Source organism: Sebastes umbrosus, chromosome 3 (genome assembly GCF_015220745.1).
Source record: "Sebastes umbrosus isolate fSebUmb1 chromosome 3, fSebUmb1.pri, whole genome shotgun sequence".
NCBI classification, from domain to species: domain Eukaryota; kingdom Metazoa; phylum Chordata; class Actinopteri; order Perciformes; family Sebastidae; genus Sebastes; species Sebastes umbrosus.
Window position 1 is genome coordinate 19,154,742 of NC_051271.1, and position 18,354 is coordinate 19,173,095.

An 18,354-nucleotide genomic window follows, 5' to 3' on the forward strand; every position below is an offset into this window, starting at 1 on the left:
AATTTAAATGACATTTAAAGATATAGGGTGTAGGATTTGGTGACATCTAGTGGTGTGGTTGCAGACTGCAACCAACTGAGTACCCCTCAGCTCACTCCTCCCTTTCCAAGACTGTGGTAACATGGGCCGCAGAGTGCAAAACCGTGGTAACGCCGTTCGCCTTGTTCAGAGGTCATCCTTACCATAATAACACAACTGTAGGAGCAACGGAAGTCAGGCGGCGGCTGGTGGTACCACGGTTTTGCACTCCGTGGCTCACGTTACCGCTGCTTCACAAGCATGTCGGAGAACTACGTTGGCCTTCAGGAAACGTAAAAACATGAAAGGCTCTCTCTAGAGCCAGTGTTTAGTTTGTCTGTTCTGGGCTACTGTAGAAACATGGTGGAGCAACATGGCGGACTCTGTGAAGAGGACAAGCTCCCTATGATATAAAGGGCTCATTCTAAGTTAACAAAAAAACAATGATTCTTAGTTTCAGGTGATTATACACTAATGAAAACATAGTTATGAATATTATATTATATTTCTGCTAATAGATCCCCTTAAATGTTACACACTGTTCCTTTAAGAAATCAGCTGTAACCCGGTTACTTACATGTAAATGTGCTGAGTGCTCTGTATAGAAACATCTGCATTCAATATGTTTCTCCATTCATTCATTTGCTTCCTATCTGTAAATATACATGATGACATAAATTGTCACCTGGACCAATGAAGACTATCATGAACCATATGCTGCAAATACCTTGTAACACAGGACAGTGTGACTGTTGCAATGCATACATATGTTTAAATGAAACAAGACGTCTAACCACTGCAGCATCAAAGAGACAATTTTTCAGCAGATTGCTGGTGTGTGTGTGTGTGTTCGTATTTGTCTGTGTCTTCGCTATTCAATTAGAAGATAAAAGATGAGTCTGGGAGTCAGTATCTTTGTACAACTGTGTTGGCACAAGCTGTGTGATTAGCAAATGTGTGTACACACACACGCACGCACTCACACAAACAAAAACACATGGCTGGGGGCATAACTGTTTCATTTCAGGGGCATCAGATTATCGATTAAGTCTGGAAATTAAAGCATTATCGATTCTCTCTGAAGTTTAATTAATCTGCACTTGTTCTCAAACACATACACAAGCACAGACACAAACCCACACACAGGCTCGCCTTCCTTCATTCATCCTTATCACAAGTAATTTAAGTCACATCTGTTTGACTCCCATCCTCCCTCGTGCCCTTATTCTTCAGTCCCTTCAAGACAGACTATTCTCTCCCTCTTTTGTTTTCCTGATACCATCTGTGTCTCCCTGTCTGTTCTCCTCTTGTTCCGCTCCGCAGTTAAGATCATGTTCTGATAATAAACTCATAATTGTCAGAACAAGTGCTGCCCTTTCAGCACTTACACGACTGTTTACTGCTACGCAACGGAGAGCAGAGCAGAGGAGTGTGGTAGTAGAAAGAGGAGATGGTGCTGGTACTAGTAAAGAGAAAAGATATGGTTGTAGGCAGTGCTTGAAGTGGGTCGGCATTCATCGACCGGTGTCATTTTACTACTTGGAGTACCGTGACTTTTTCTTGTGCACCGGCACTTCTCACAAAGCTGCCGGTACTCTTCTCTGCCCTATCCATATCAGGTTGTCTGGGAGATTCATAATGGCGATTCATAATGGCACAGCACCAGCGTATTTGCGCTGCGCATCATAAGCCATATGAACATAAAATCTATGTGGAGAGCGCGGCACGTGGGAGGAGGGGTGAGAACGAGGATACTGTAATTTATCAATACAGTGTTCACGTCCTTTTTGTAAAATAATTAGTGAACTGTTCGTCATAACTTTTTTTTTATTGGTGAACAAATCTAATTAATGAAACAATATTTCAAAGTTTTCTGAATCTGCTCTTTTAGGGCAAACATTAATTTAATTAAATGTTCAGACAAAGGCTGTGATATGTGAAAATAGTAAAATAATTATTTAAGTAGTAATAATAATGGTCCAAAATGATCTGGTTTTAAAACAGCAGTGGGTAGAAATGGAGCAAATATGATTAAAAAAGTTATTTTTATAAATCCTGACAGTAGTGCATGAGACGGGTAATCTGAAAAAAATCATGTGCCTCCATGTCCTCCGGTGCTCCTAACGGCATCTGCAAGATTTCACAGAATGGAAGAAAACAACCAATCAGAGCCGAGCTGGAGCCTACCGTCTCTGAGCAGCTGTCAATCACTCACGAACTCCGATCAAACGGTCAAACTAAGCAACACTGATCAAATATGAATCATTATCATAATTATCGTCTTGTAGTGTACTGTTTAGCTGTAAAATGAGAAAGCCTGAAAACATTTGAGGAGAGAAATAGGCATTATAGTAACAGAATAATGATTCATATTCGATCAGCGCTGCCTAGTTTGACCGCTTGATAGGAGTTTGCGTGACCTGTGATTGGCCAAAGTCTCACTACCTTTTTTAAAGCCTGAAAACAGATCCATGAGGAGGTGCAGAAGTCTAGTTTTCTCTCAGAGCACTTGAATTACAATATGCTGAAAGGATAATATGGATTTTTTGCCCAATGATGCCAAAAATATTCTGACTGCTGCAGGGTTTAAGTCAAAAACCTTCAAAATGTAATATCTCCTAGTGTCTTATATTCACTGTCAAAATTGAGAATGTGTCTCTTTATCCTGCTGCATAATATGTAGGAGCATCCTGACTGGGACACTGCTCCTAAAACATTAATTATACCCTACTATAAGCCTCAAATAACACAGAAAAACACTTTAACTATTAACACTAAACACACCACCTTAACCCTATAATGTTTCAGTTGGAATATTATTGGAGTATTATAGGCCTACTATAGAAGATGCATAGCTCAAGAATAACAATATAGCAATAAAACCCCAACTGATTATGACTGACACAGAATAACATGCTTAAAGAAATAATGACTAAATAGGAATAAGTAGGAAGAGATTGTTGATACCGGACGATACACACACCAACAGGGGGTGAATTCTGCTAAATATGGTTCTGTATGTTGTCCTTTACCTTATCAGTTATCACCCTCTAGGAGACAAATATCAGCATAGATACATCTCTCCAGAGGGAGTTATTTTCATCCATGCACTCAGCCTCACACACATACACACTCAAAAAGCCAATTTTCTTTTTCTGGGGATTAAGTTGGTCTCTTCTGCATCATCAGAAAGAAATCTCTATTAGGCTATTCTGTCTATCTCACAGTGAGAATGGGCCATTACGTTACTCAAGTGGAACAGGGAACCACTGAATTCTATTCTTTAAGAAACCCTGATAATGATGCTGCAGATGTTATGATATCTGATCCAATTAAAATGCACTACGCCAGCTGATAGCTCCCAACGGAATATCTGACATCATGATTCCAGGTTTTCATAAAAATTCCCTTCACTGTCACATTTTAATACAGGGCCTTTTGTAGCATTTCGATGCTTTACTAGACATACACGGTGCCGGCTGACAGAGAAAATTGGAGAGAGAGATCAGGGATGACATATATCAAAGGCTGAGAGCCACATTCAAACCAAAGTTATTCATGCGTTAGCCTGCTGAGACACCACAGCAACTGTAACTTCATTTTAAAGTGATATTTCACTTTGGTGGAATAGTTCTCGGTCAAACTTCAACACCATCTGGCACTTAAACCTTTCCACCATGTCTCTTCATCTAATGATTATATTACCTTGCTCACAGAATGTAATACTGATATGATTTGTACATATAGGATATTGATAATGAATTTTAAGATACATAAAAAAGTATGATCAGTACTTGATGTGAAAGGTGTTGCTTATAGTGACCTACAGACATAGACTGGTTGGTGGACTGCCTTTTTGAAGCCTTGAGTTCAGCATTTTGGCCTTCGCTATCTTGGTTATTTGCAACCAGAAGTGACACGAGAGGGTGGAGCTAAGTGCAACTGAATGCTAAATAAGACGTTTTTAGTCGACCAAAAAGGTTATAATTAACTTTTTTTAACTGAAAACACACTGTGAAAGGGTTAAAGTTCCAAGACAACAACATGGACAACTCCTAGACTGGACAACGCTGTGGTAGCGACCTGTCAGTCACAAGGTAGCCACGCCCTAAAGCATACTTTGCTATATGTTCTATTTGGTTCTAAATGGGACCATAATTTAATAAATGAACATCATGCTGTATTGAAGAAGACTTGAAACTAGTGATTGAGACCATAAACTCATGTTTACAATGTTTACTGAGGTAATAAATCAAGTGAGAAGTAGGCTCATTTTCTCATAGACTTCTATACAATCAGACTTCTTTTTGCAACCAGAGGAGTCGCCCCCTGCTGGCTGTTAGAAAGAATGCAAGTTTAAGGCACTTCAGCATTGGCTTCACTTTTCAGACCCACTGTCTACAGAGAGTTATCACACAACTTACAGTGTTTTAACATCTTTCAGCTCACTGTTTTGGTTTTACGTCCCGCAACTCTACAGTTTTGACTTTTCACTCTCACCGTTCTCATCAGTGTAGTTTCCAGCAAAAAAGCGCTGAAACTCCACTGTACGCTACCTTCCCATCACCAAACTGCAGACAGACACAGTTAGCAACTAGCTGGTGAACATGGTGGAGCATTTAGCAGCTAAAGAGACAGATATTTCCCTCAGGAGTCAGTGGAGACCAAAAACAGAGCTAATAGGGGAGTACATATTGGACTTTTATTCCTCAGGTGGACACAAACAAGACCACACATGAATGCTAATGTTTCTCCATAACTGCTAGATGTGCAAATATGCAACTGTTTGCTAACAAGTTCACCATCGACATTTTGAGGTAATAACATATCGGTGTCCCATTCTCAATAACTCCTGGCCCCTGAGTGGCCAGAAAAAAAATGTATTCAAAAGATGATACAAAATTTCCTGCCTGTTGTTTTGAAGCAGCATCTGAGGATGAAAGCGTAATCATCTTTAGTCCTGAGTCTACACTGGAAACAGTCAGGCTCACAGAGGACAAACACTGCAGCATAAAACTTGCCATGTAACAACACTGACTCAGCTTATATTGCATATGTATGATGGATCTGCAGTATTGACTTTTATGACTTGTGGCTAATACAGTTAAACAATATGGTAATTTTATGTGAGGGAAGCCTCACAGTTTAACAACCTGTTACATCCTAGTAAACATACAGGTCGGGCACCTTCTGTTTTGTTAACGTGTAATGTTAAATTGTTTGGTGAGTCTTAGGGTGCTGTCACATCAGGGACCCGGGCCCGGATCCGAGTACACTTGACCCCGAGGTCCAGTTTGTTTAATTTGTGTGAATACTCCGTACCGTACTTGGCCACGGTTCGTAGATCCGTACTCAAGTCCACTTGAAAAGGTGGTCTGGAGTACAGTTCATGTGTACTCAGGTACGGTTCGCATCAGGTGTGAAAACCATCTGTACCAAAACACGGAAGGGGACTGCTATTTAACGTGCGTAACATTAGCAGTCAGCGAGTAGTTTTGAAAGGACAGGCTTTTTTTCAACGCCGCCGGTCTCTTCCGAAATCTGTATCTGCCCGTAGCATGCGCCGATCTCATCCTCTGAACTGTACGGCCTTTCTGCTCAATGGGCAGAGAGAGAGACAGCGGGTGGAACAACGTGTAGAGTTGGCATATTTTCACATCAAACTCTGTGAAATAAGGGATTGGTTTGACCAAACCAGAGTTGGTGATGGTTGGAAAGACCAATGACGACGGTTTTGGTGAGTTTTATTTTGTTTCTGTGAAGCTTGAATGAAGTGTTTTACGATGCTCTGCCGCTAGAACAGCTGTTCTCAACATAAACAAATACACGTGGATGATGACGCAAGTGTACTCAGGTACGGACCAACATTATTAATGTGAAAGCTGAGCGGCAGAGGACTGGGGAGGGGGGCAATCGTACTCGGGCACGGTACGGATCAATCGTACCTAATATGAAAACGCCCTCAGTTAGTGTCTCCTGGTTAATTTGGATTTAAAACTAGTTCAAGAAACATCTATCTTTACAATTTGATTCCTGAGTATTTGCCCACTTTATCGTCTACTGCCATTTCATGCCTGCCTCACTAACACTGTCACTTGTTCCTTGACATCCTCTGTCAGTTTGTTCCAGTATGTTATTTTCTCTTGTCATCGTTCAGTCAAACATCTTTCATGAAGTGAAACCAAAAATAGCACCTGGTCCATATGTAAACACACACAGTAGCCTTCATGTATGGCAGATTAACCCCTGAAATTGTCCAATTTTGATTATTATTATGATCAGTAAAATCTTCCTTTCCAATAAATGTAAGTATGGGATATACTGAATCTTCACTTTACGTCAGTTAAAGTCCTCGCTGCTTCATTCTGAAGACATGAAAGCAGTTGATCGAAGCAGGACGAGAGTGAGAGGAGCAGAAGTCTAGACAAGATGAGATAAAAGTACCACGACCTCTGAATCTGAGGACGATAAAAACTTTTTATTTGTTTCTAAATTGAAGGAAAAAGAAGTGCACTCTGCTCATGCACGTCTTCACCTCTTTAAAAGTCAAGTCACCGTAAAAATCAGTTCTTCCTTTCTGGCCACTGACTGTGTGTTGGAGGATTCTGTTCTGTTGCAGGTTTTTAGAGACAAAACTGTCTTAGGAGAGTTACTGTCACTGCTCAGCCTCCTACATCTCGCCATCGGCATGGGCTGTCACATTCAGTGTTTGAGTGTGTTGAAATTCCTGTTATTTTCACAGTTAATACCCTACGATGAGGCCAGCGACGGCTCAAATTAGACGAAATGTTAAAAAAGAAATTAGCAATTAGAAACTGCTGCCCTGAAAGACAAAATTACTATAATTGCAGAGTGCTGATAGAAGTATTGATCAATAGTAATTACTTTGGTTTAGAATCTAAGATTTATGGCTTTCACATCTTGTTGTCTGGCCTGTGCTCTCTCCTTTTGGCAAAAAGCAGACATTCCAACTGCTGCCATTTCAACACAATGCCAGTCTCATTCTCTTTCTCACCTACAAACTGAGCATTTTTCACCCGCCCACAACAGAGCAGAGCGCCATGTGTTGCAAGACAGCTGAGTGTGAAAGGCTGATCGTCTTTGCTGTCTAAATCAACAAATATCAACAGACTGAAAGCCACAATTTTCTTTCGTCTAATAATCTGTAATTTTTTGTGATGATTTAACAAACCTCCCTTTTTTAAATGACTCCTTTTTTGGAGCTCCCGACTCTCATTAAGCCGCCGCAGGAGGGCTAACACCTGGTCATTTCAATATCTACATTTACTGCCGAGCAGCTCTTCCTCCACTGAACTTTCTAAATGTCATTTCTTCTTGTTCTGTACGTAAAATGTCCTGCACCGAAAAGGTCATTTTTTTTTTTTTTTTATCTTGTGCTAATATTAAGTGCCCAGAAACAAAGGATTCTGCATGTCCAACCACAAACTACTACTTGTTGTTGAAGCACTGATAATCTGTCCGAGCTTCATGTCCGGAGCTCCTTGCTCGCTTTCTCTAACTTTATCTCTGCGAGGACTTCACATCGTCGACCACAACTCATTACACCCCGTTAAGTACGGCTGCAGAGATCATAACATTTTTAAATGCTAAACCTTCAGCTAAGCTTTCCAGACTCTTCCTGCACTGGCATTACTGTAGAACATGACGAAATATCGTCTGTGACCACTTGAAAGTTAAAGTGAAAAGAGAGGACAAAATAACCACAACATAGTTGTACTTGTCTCCTGCAATAAACGTTCATGATGGCAAAGATTTTGCAAAGCACCGGTAAAATTAATAACATGAATCAAGTCACTTGGCTCATTTACAGAATTTCCCGTCTAATCTGGTTTATTTAACACATTTTATTTCCTTATGCATCATTCTAATAGAATGTGAATTTCATTACCGATTATTACATTGCTTCGGTGCAAATGCCACACGAGATACATGATACTTATATACAGTGGGGGTGCATGAAAAAGGCACATTTACTGGACTAGTCAAAGCTTCCAGGCTTAGACATCCTTATTCTCGTTGAATTATCCAGCAATGTAGAAAAGTCTTTTTTTTTATAGAAGCAAAATGAACACACTTGTTATACTGTTCCATTAGTGTGGGATTCAATACTGTTTCAGAATGTAATCATACTGTATCTCTTTCGATATAAAGAGAGAAAAGAGAAGACATTTAATTTTAATCTTGCGTGCCTCAGTGCGTACACACACTTGAGATGGCAGCTTTGTGTAAAGTTTCTTCATTGTCTCCAAAACTACCCCATCAGTGACCCATCAACCACATAATGTGTGTCCCTATAGGCTTTTTTCATAGCTGATATTTTGACTCAGCATAGCAGGAAAACTATAATATAACATTAATGACGACTCTGTTCCATTTAGACCTTTAGTCATTTTGCGGCTGCGGTATGTCAAAGTGCTGCTGGCCTGTTAAAGGTATTAAAGGCTTTTAAGCAATTCACTACAACATTAAACATTCATGAATGTCATTAAAGGCAGGGTGAGTGATCTTGAGAAACCAGCAAGAGTACACTAGATTTTTAAAAATGATCCAGCCAAAAAAACGAGCCCAGTGTTTCCAACTCTTTTCCATTGAAAGTAGCTAGCAGCACTAGCTCCAAAAGTCCCTAAATCTAGCAAGAAAGTCACCAAGTCGGCAACACTCCAAAGCCACTCTCCCAAAATTATCATTATGAACGTAAACAACGAACATGGCTATTGTTAGTACTAACAGCAGTCAAGCTAGCAGCTTTCGGAAGACTCCAGTGACGCGCAATGAGTACACAAGCAGAGTGCACGCACGCAGGCAGGTAGACAGAGAGATCGCTCGTCCAATCATTACATTCGGGCCGAATGAAATGATTGGATGGTTTATTACAGTTCTGCGACAGACACAGATACCGGATTTTTTTCTCTTTTTTGTCAGAGCATTGGATTTATTGATTGCTGTCGGGATGTAATGAGAATTTCAACTAATATAACAAAAAAGGTTTCTAAAATCTTTACCAACCCTACCGTTTAAGAAAACATCCCCAGGTAATATTTATCAAGACAGAGATCAATGGCATAGCCAAAGGTGTGCCAAGGTGTGCCTGTGCCACCCAAAGAAGCAGCTGGCACATGCAAAAAATCAAATGCAGAATGAATTTTCAGTTGCAGCCTTACTAAAACGAGTTACGATTACTAAACAAAACAACCCGCCACTATCCATCTGCAGACGTTCTATATTTCAACTAGTGGAAGTTGGCAACGCTACACACACATTTAGCAGGAAAAAAGTCGTGAGCAGTCGTTGTGTGTGGCTGAGACCGGGAGAGGCTTCACAGAAAGTTGCCGGGGCCGGTGGAAAACGGAGCGGCAGCCGGCAGCATCATCTCTTTCTGCATTCACTTGCACTCAGATATCGAAGTTTCACTTTTGTTAATTAGATTGTCCAAAACTGAGGTGGCAGCTGGGGTGGCTGTATTAGTGTTAAAACTAAAAAAAGGGGCCTCTCCATCTTAAGGTCCGAGGCTGAATTTCAGTCCCAGTCTGCCCCTGGATCATGTGGTAAACCCAGTTTTTTCTGATGCACACATAGTTTTTCTTTTGGCTATGCTAGTGCAAGAGATAAACTCTCAAAAATGCAGTTAATCTGCTTCATCAGAACTGCGTGGATGTGGTTAGATCAGATTTGATTGACAGTGCTGGCAACATAAGTGAACAACCCCACACTGCCGTCAGATTTCTATTCAAATATTGCTTCACTGTGATTGGTGCATGGAAGAATGTGACATCACCCTTTTCCAACTGAGCCCTGCCCACTTCAAACCGGTAAGAAGAGCACATATAAAAACACAAATAGGAAATCTCTCGTGTAATAAGCAACACTGTTTTCTACCTTTGGCAAAAAAAAAATGTGTGTCCATGTAGAGCTATATCTTTCACTGTAAGCTGAAAATAAATTTTCAATGAATAAATATCTGAAAGCAGTGTTTGATACAGGTGACTAGATTGAGGGTGGGGACCTTTATCACAAGCTCTTTCTCTCTGTGTGTTATCTGTCACTATATACTGTACTGACATTATTCCGATATGATCTCAAACTGCACAAACACATCCAGCACATCATGTTTTTGTGGCAGCTTGAGAGTTCAGGTTCCTACTAGATATTAATATATCCATGGCTACAGAAACAGATCTGATAACAAACGAGACACCATGTAAAGCTGAAGTGCATGTGTGTGTCCTCTACCTCTGCGTTCAGTGGTAACAACCAGGGCCTCCTGCTCTTCGCCCCAGCCCACGGCGGTGCGAGCAGTGAGTCGGAACACGTAGGCCTGCTCAGGGGAGAGTCCTGTGACAGTGAACTGTCGAGCGTTGGAGCCCACTTCCACTGTGGTCCATCGCTGAGGGTCCCTGCTGTCCAAGCGGTAGGAGATCTGGTAGCCTAGTGAGGGACAGGCGGAAAGACAGACGGATGAGGAAGACAGCTGAAATCTGTGTGGAAGTCTGAGTGTGTGAATGTGTTTCTGTGTGTGTGTGTTTTTTGTGGCCTACTTTAGATCACAGAGCCCACAGGAATCAAAGACAGCACAATGTGAGATTGGAAAAAGCCTGAAAACATAACCACACAATCCCACGTACCACACAACTGAAGAAACACATACAAACAAACACTTTTCTGCCGTTCCTGAAAATGTCCATATCTGCTCTGAAGAGATTTGATTCATGCAGCTGCTTTGCTGTTAGTACCTGTGTATGTATGGAGCTCTTATACTCTATACACAAAGTCATAATTCACACGTCATAGCTCACACACTGACATTCCCCTACACACACACACATTATAAAAACACAGCCTCTCCTCTGTCCCCTTGGCTGTGACCTGCAGTGTACACGGCTTGTGTCTGTTTCTCTGTCTCATGTGCAGTAGGCCATGTAATAACACTAACACCCTTCAACACATACACACATACACTGAAACCACTGATCCCCGACCAAGCTTTCCACAGGCCACTGGCCACTCACAAAGGCTCTCAATATGAAGATTGTATTGTACACCAAATACACACAAACACACACACAAGTGTGTGCCGGAGGTTCATGGTAAAACAGTCAGGATGGTAATCTGCTCAGAGGGGCCTAATCTGGTTGTGTGAGTGATAATCTCATCAGATAGTCTGATTGTATATTAATGTGAACGCAGTGTGTGGAAGATTATTGGATAACAGCTAGATAACAAATCCTCTTGCCAATTGGGTCAGAGCAAAGCATTATGTTGTGAACTGAATATCATCAGGACATCGCTGCTATCAGATACACGAGGCTGCATCTGTATTACAAAGTGACTGCGTCATGCTAGTGAAAACACATCTCTGTTTTGCATTGAAAAGATGTGACACGTACAGTATATTTCATAGCTTAAAGGGTCAGTGTGTAGGATCTGGCGGCATCTAGCGGTGAGGTTGCAGATTACAACCAACTGAAAGTCTTCCCGTGTGCCAAGTGTGTAGGAGAACTACGGTAGCCGACGGCAAATGCAAATGGCCCAATCCAAAGCCAGTGTTTGGTTTGTCCGTTCTGGTCTACTGTAGATATAAACGGCTCATTCTAAGGTAATGATAACACAACGATTTTTATTTCCAGGTGATTAAACACCAAAGAAAACATAGTTATTAATATCGTATTCCATTTCTGCCAATAGATCCCCCCAAGTGCTACACACTGTTCCTTTAAAGGGATAGTTTGGGTGTTTTGAAGTGGGGCAAAGCAATACAGAGCTATGGACAGGGAGGGCAGAATAACGTATTTTAGCCACCTAAAAGAAAGCCTTACCCAAAAAAAATTGATATCCATTTCAGTGTACGATATATTTAGAATATTATCATCGCTTTATCTTGCCGTCAGACAGCCCTTTACTTCCCCTTTGTGATGGGGAAATGTATCTATGCTCTCTCGATCTGCAGGCTCAGATGACAAAAACAGTATAGATACGTTTCACTTTTAATTCAGTTTGCCTTCGAAAAATATTCTACATACACCGTACACTTAAATGAATATACATTTTTTTTTAGGTGAGCCTTTCTTTTCTTTTAGGTGGCTAAAATACCTTTTTTTCCGTCCCCGTCCACTGCACTGTATTGCTTTGTTCCGGTGCCGCTACTCCGGTCTGTCTCTCCAAACTGGGGGCGTGCCGACCGTCATCTACTATAGGTAATACACTGACTATGAATAAGTACCTCATACAACCCCACTTCAAAACACCCAAACTATCCCTTTAATGCATTCAAAATGTGTATTTATACAAGCTTTTTTTTGCTTTTAGCTGCTCCTTGAGCTTGTCTGTGTTAATAAAAACCTCACAATGCTACTACAAAGCCTGTTGAGAGATAGTATATTCTTAGTACTATGACTGTATAACAAAGTACGTCAGAGCTGAAAGCTTGCAGAGCAACTGCAGGTGGTTGCTATGTATTATGACTCCATGTCCCCTCTCGTCATCTCTTCCATTTCTACACTACATACAAATTATATATAATGTTAAATCACATGCATCCGTGCTTAGTATTTGCATCGTTTTCAATCTATGGATAGCTTTCCACCCCTGAGGTGCTTATATTCAACCCCTCCATGTAGGTTTGTTAGCCTTTTCCCTCTAAACTATGACTGAATGATGAACAAAGAGACAATCCATGGGAGTCTAAATAGGGTTTTCCATTCTTATGATCTCAAATGATTTGGTGTTTAATGGATTGTTTTGTACTGCATTTATATTAGATTTTATGTTTAGTAGGCCCTGAAGATGTACTTAATGCTGAGATTATAAATGCATTAATTAAAGTAAGTGAGAATGATGATGACTTGATTTGCTTTATTAATCTACTCCTGTGTTTACTGCTACTGTTCTAATTTGTGTTTTTTTTTATGTTTTCCTTCTTATGTACAGGAAAATAATCATCCATCCATCCCTGATTAAATTGCCACACTAATAAATTGCTGGAACGGCTTTTGGATTTCTGTGTTTAGATGTGCACAACACACACCAGATGTTCAATGAGCCAACGTAGAACGTAGGTTTTTTCCCATACAGCTTGTACAATTATTTAATAGTATACTATTTTTGCAGATGGTCTACAAAAATCAGTTTGGTAAACAGTGCTGACAGGTAGTAATGCTTTATGTGAGGCGACAGGCATCAAACTGCAACTTTGAAATGCCACTGCCAATTAACCCTCACAAAGAGACATTTCTTTTGAGCATTGCATTGTTAGACAACAGTATACACCAACAGCACACTCAAAAATCAAATGTTTTTTTAGTATGCATACTGACTTTTTGGAGTAGGGGAGAGCCGGTACAAAAGTAATGCGGGACAAAAGAAACGTAGTGATTTTCTCCGAGCTCTTACGAGTCTGATATGACAAACTACGTCAGAACGTACAGCACGCAACACTGACCTGCGAAAAACCACGTTGATACGTTGGGGTGTTTTACCCGGAAAGCTGTTGTGGATCACGTAAAGTAAATTCACTCAAGCGGTATTTTTTTCAATGACAGGTTCTGTTTATTGTTTTATGAGTCATAATGATCATTTGAGAGATTATTTAGTACTTTAACACATCCTGAAGTTTGACATGTCAGAGTTTTTCAGTATAGCCGCAAGTCAGGTTTAACTGTCAGGAGTCTTTGTCAGGACGAAAGTAACAGATAACAATTAAATTAAATGTGTTATTATCAGTAAAGTTGTCTGAATCTGAATTACTGCTATATTTTCTTTTACAGTTATACTGTTGTTGTAAAACATTTGATGAAATTGAAAATTAAATTTAATCTTTTTTTATTAAGATAAGGACATAATATGTTTGCAATCACATATTAACAAGGGCATTGTCAGACGTTGTTTAATAAAAACAAGAATAATATATGAACAATTCAAGTTTATACCGTTGGGTTACTTTTGTCCCGATTGGCAGGGTCCAAAGTAACAATGCACAACGTCCGTTCAAAGTCAAATTATTTCGAAGTATTTACACATTTATACAAAATAACACTTGTTATTGATACAAGACACCTGTGATTTGTTGGTCACAACGAAAATGAATTTCTGTCTCTAACGTTATCTTTTAAAATGACGTTTATCTGAAAAGTGTTACTTTCGTACCGGCTCTCCTCTACTCATGTTTGTGACTTCAGTGTATGAACACACTACATACTCAAAACTTCCTTATAATTAATATGTAATATGGAATTGGGATGCAGCTTGTGGCTGTAGTATATTCACCAAGAGATCACGTCAAAACACAAATGCCTCACTGCCTTGTGCCAAATTAGATTGTGCACCTTCTGTGGACTTGTTTCTCCTCTGTCCACCTTCTGCGCCAGTCCCCTATGGGTTGAGAACCCAAGGAGAAATGAGGCAGTCATGAGCACTAAAGAAAGCGGTGCACTCCAGTTATTTGTATCTGCATAGTCTCCACACACACACACACACACACACAGACCTCGTACCCAGCAAGGACACAGCAGGACTGCGCGCTTGTGTTTGTCTCTGTGATCGAGAGAGAGAGATTTGCCCTCCCACTCATCCTTCTGTCACAGAGTGGTGTCGCACTAAATGTCCTCCCCCTTACGATACAGTCACACATCACTCACACTGTCCTGCGCGACTCCCTCCCCCACTGAGAGGACAAATACTGCTCCTTTCTCCCCCTTGTGCAACACACACACACCTGTCCCTCCTCTCACCTCCATACATCTCCTCTCTGCTGTCTCTCCCCTTCTGTTCTCTCTGTTTCCAGCTCAGCAGCTTTCACATTCCTCTCGCCTCTCTCTTCCTCTTCATTAATCTGTTCTCTCTGATTCACTGCTGCGAATTGCAGTTTCAGAAACAAGTGATATGTGTGAATCTCAGTGTGTTTATATATGAGGCTATGCATGCATTAGGAAAGGGGTCTTGCTTCAGCAGCTATAATAGCCCTTTTTCCGGGTACAAGCTTGATCACTGACACTCACACACACACACACAAGCGTGCGCGCACACACGCACGCACACACGCACACACACACACACACACACACACACACGTACATAAACACCAACAAACGTCGGCACTGAAGTGGAGAGAGCTGACCCTTATTTGAAAGCTAAAAACAGAATCAGCTCTTTTCCATTTTACGGCTTTTACTTCCTTCCTTGCCTTGAAAGATCACAGCAGTGTGCGTGTTTGTGTGTGCACTTTTAAAACTGCTCACTCATTTCCTCTATAAGCCGAACTCTGTCCTTCAGCAATTGAAAATAAATCTATTGTCACAACAAGCGTGAAAAAATGGATTATGATTTAAATGTTGTCCTAAAATATCTGGTTTCTGATACGTGTGTGTGTGTGTGTGTGTGTTTGTTATTGTACCTAATATGATGCCGTTGGGGTTCGTGGGTGGCTGCCAAACCACCCTAACGGATGACAACCGAACTTCTGGAAACACCATCCTGACAGGGGGGCCGGGGACTGGAGAGAAAAATAGAGAAGGGAGTTGGCAGCAGAATGAAACAGTAATAATATATACAAAGAGCAGCAGCAAAACAAGCATAAAAAACTCCTTCAATACCAGGGGTGTAAGGAAATATCGATACACATGAGTATCATGTTGTGTGATATCATGTTGTGCGATACTGTATCGATTCTCCAGACACTAGAGATTTTTAATTAACCTCTCAAAAATCCGATGGCCTGCCGTCAGGCCCGGCCACTATTCAATTTTTCTGAGGTTGTAGAGGGCTCAGTTTTAAAGCTAGAAGTGAAGATACTGGCATCATATGAAACTAGAAAACCTAAGAAATCCATTGGTACCAACCATGTCATAGTAGCTTAGGAAGCTAAATAACGCTTCAAACTTACGCACAATTTTGGCGAGGAAAAACTGTCATGGCCTTTTTCAAAGGGGTTCCTTGACCTCTGACCTCAAGATGTGTGAATGAAAATGTGTTCTATGGGTACCCACGAGTCTCACCTTTACAGACATGCCCATTTTATGATAATCACATGCAGTTTTGGGCAAGTCATAGTCAAGTCAGCACACTGACACACTGACAGCTGTTGTTGCTTGTTGGGCTTGAGTTTGCCACATTATGGTTTGAGCATATTTCTAATCTAAATGCAGTACCTGTGATTTCCACAGGGGTTCCATGACCTCTGACCTCAAGATATGTAAATGAAAATGGGTTCTATAGGTATCCCCTATAGAAAAATCACGGGTCTCCGCTTTACAGACATGCCCATTTTTATGCTATTCCCACGCTGTTTGGGGCAAAAACCATGCAGTTATTTGCTTGCACTATAAATGTGTTATTTTTTCCATTTCTAAAATGGTGTATTTCTGGTGTGTTCTTTATACTATAACAGTTTTCCTAAAATTTAATTTAAAAAATCCCAACATATTGCCTTGCTTACAGTATCGCAAAATATTGAGTCGTTACCCCTGTATCATGATACGTATTGTATCGCCAGATTCTTGCCAATACACAGCCCTACTCAATACTGTCATGAGAAAGAGAGTATCTCAACATTAAGCACTTATACTCTAATAAGTCAGTATGACGCTACCAAGGCACACAGATGTATGTGCATATGCTCACACACACTCATATATAGTGTCTTATACATTTTTAAAAGGCACTTCTAAAAGACGCAAAATAGAAAATGTAATTTTCTCTCAACCTCACGCCGTTCCTGATAAAAGTACATGTTCCACACCACCAAATATATGTCAGAGTGAGTGTGTGTACTGTATGTGTGTGACTGACAGACAGGATGGAGGTTCATTATACATTGCCGGGAATTGACTTCCCCGCTCTTGTTTCATCCTGAAATGAGAAAAACTTTTCAAACGTGACACTGTTTGATAGAGGATGAGGTATGAGTGTGTGTTTTTTTAGTGTGTGTGTGTGCTTGTGTTTCATTATTCAAGGAGACCAGACCGGGTTGCTGCCATGGTCGTATCTGAGGAGATATGCACACAGTAACACAAATACACACACACACACAGTGTGTTCTCCATGTCTGGGCTGTGGAGGGGGTCTGAGGGGTGAGCTGAACCCAGAGGATGATCAGTGAAGTGGGGGAAAGACTGTTGGCTGAGCTGACAGCAGAGGTGGGAAGAGGTGAAAAACAGCTACAGAGGTGAGAAAAAAAGGCAAAAAGTGTTGAACAAAACTGCTGGATGGAAAGGTCGTGTGATCAGACCGAAACAGAAAGAGAGAGAGAGAGAGAGAGAGAGTTATCCTACCATCTTCTTTGGTTCGGAGTAGTATGGGGTTGCTCTGTGGGCCGTCACCCATCCGTGTGTACGCCAGCACCTGCAGCACGTACACCGTGTATTTTTGGAGAGCCCCGAGGAGCAGCGTCACACTCCCCTCTCCTTCTGCCACCTGAACACTGGGGGGACCTTCTGGGTCCTTCTCGCTGTACAACACCTGGACACAGATGCACACAAAGACGCATTGATGTCACACATGTAATCGCAATCACAAACATCGATCAAAAGTGAACAAACATGTGGAGTTAGACCCTGAAATTTAACGGTTTGTCTGTTTGTTTGTTTTTTGTCTCAATACTTTCAGACTGTTGCGACTTGTCTGCAGCACCCAGTCCCTGTCTGTTCCTTCCTACCTAAAAAAATTCGGCTCATTATTTAGCTGTCCAGCCTGTATCTTTACTGTTTTGGTTCACCACGCTCATAGTGTTGTTTTTGGCCACTGGTTTGGTTATTTTATAAGGTTATAGTATGTCAGTGTTGTGCTCATGCTACCCCAAAGTGGCGCAGAAATCAGTAATTGCAATTTTAAAGGTGCTAAATGCGAGATTGGGAGCATTTCCATTGCCTCCGCACGGCTCTCAACATGGTGGCAGCCCGCAGCTAACAGTGCTGACAGAGCTAACAGTGGAAACGACAGCAAAACTGCTGACAGAGCTAACAGTGTTAACCTGGGGGGGAACCGGAGGGCGGGTGCTACGCTTTCACAGTGATACCGTCAGTCGGGACGGCATTATCAGCTGATCAGGGAGAGTGATTTCATTCGCTGCTCAGGTAAACATTACTCCTCTAAATCTTTACATAGCAAATAGTTGTTTGCTGCTGTATTAATGCTCTGAATATAATATAGAGAACCTTTAAAAAAAGGTCACAGGCACATATTGTTTATTCTTTAAAGGAAGCAAAGTAATATCCTATAACAGCTGGGCATTGTAGTTTTTAGTCAAACATTTGGTATAAAAAGTGTATTTGTTGGGGACTATTTTCAGCTGTGGATTTGGTCTGCTAGCGAGTATTTAACACCAGA

At 41.0% G+C, this 18,354-nt stretch overlaps 1 protein-coding gene across 4 annotated transcripts in view; it reads right to left on the bottom strand.

Annotated features, from left to right (window-relative positions):
• The window catches only part of LOC119484813 (protein sidekick-1-like), a 291,651-nt gene that overhangs the window by 27,844 nt on the left and 245,453 nt on the right, over positions 1 to 18,354 (bottom strand). For all 4 annotated transcript variants that reach the window (XM_037763916.1, XM_037763915.1, XM_037763914.1 and 1 more), the window contains 3 exons: positions 17,301 to 17,487; positions 15,425 to 15,523; positions 10,270 to 10,464 (listed from right to left, as the gene is read on the bottom strand). In XM_037763916.1, coding sequence (XP_037619844.1) covers positions 10,270 to 10,464; positions 15,425 to 15,523; positions 17,301 to 17,487 — 481 coding nt within the window. The remainder of the gene's footprint in view (positions 1 to 10,269; positions 10,465 to 15,424; positions 15,524 to 17,300; positions 17,488 to 18,354) is intronic.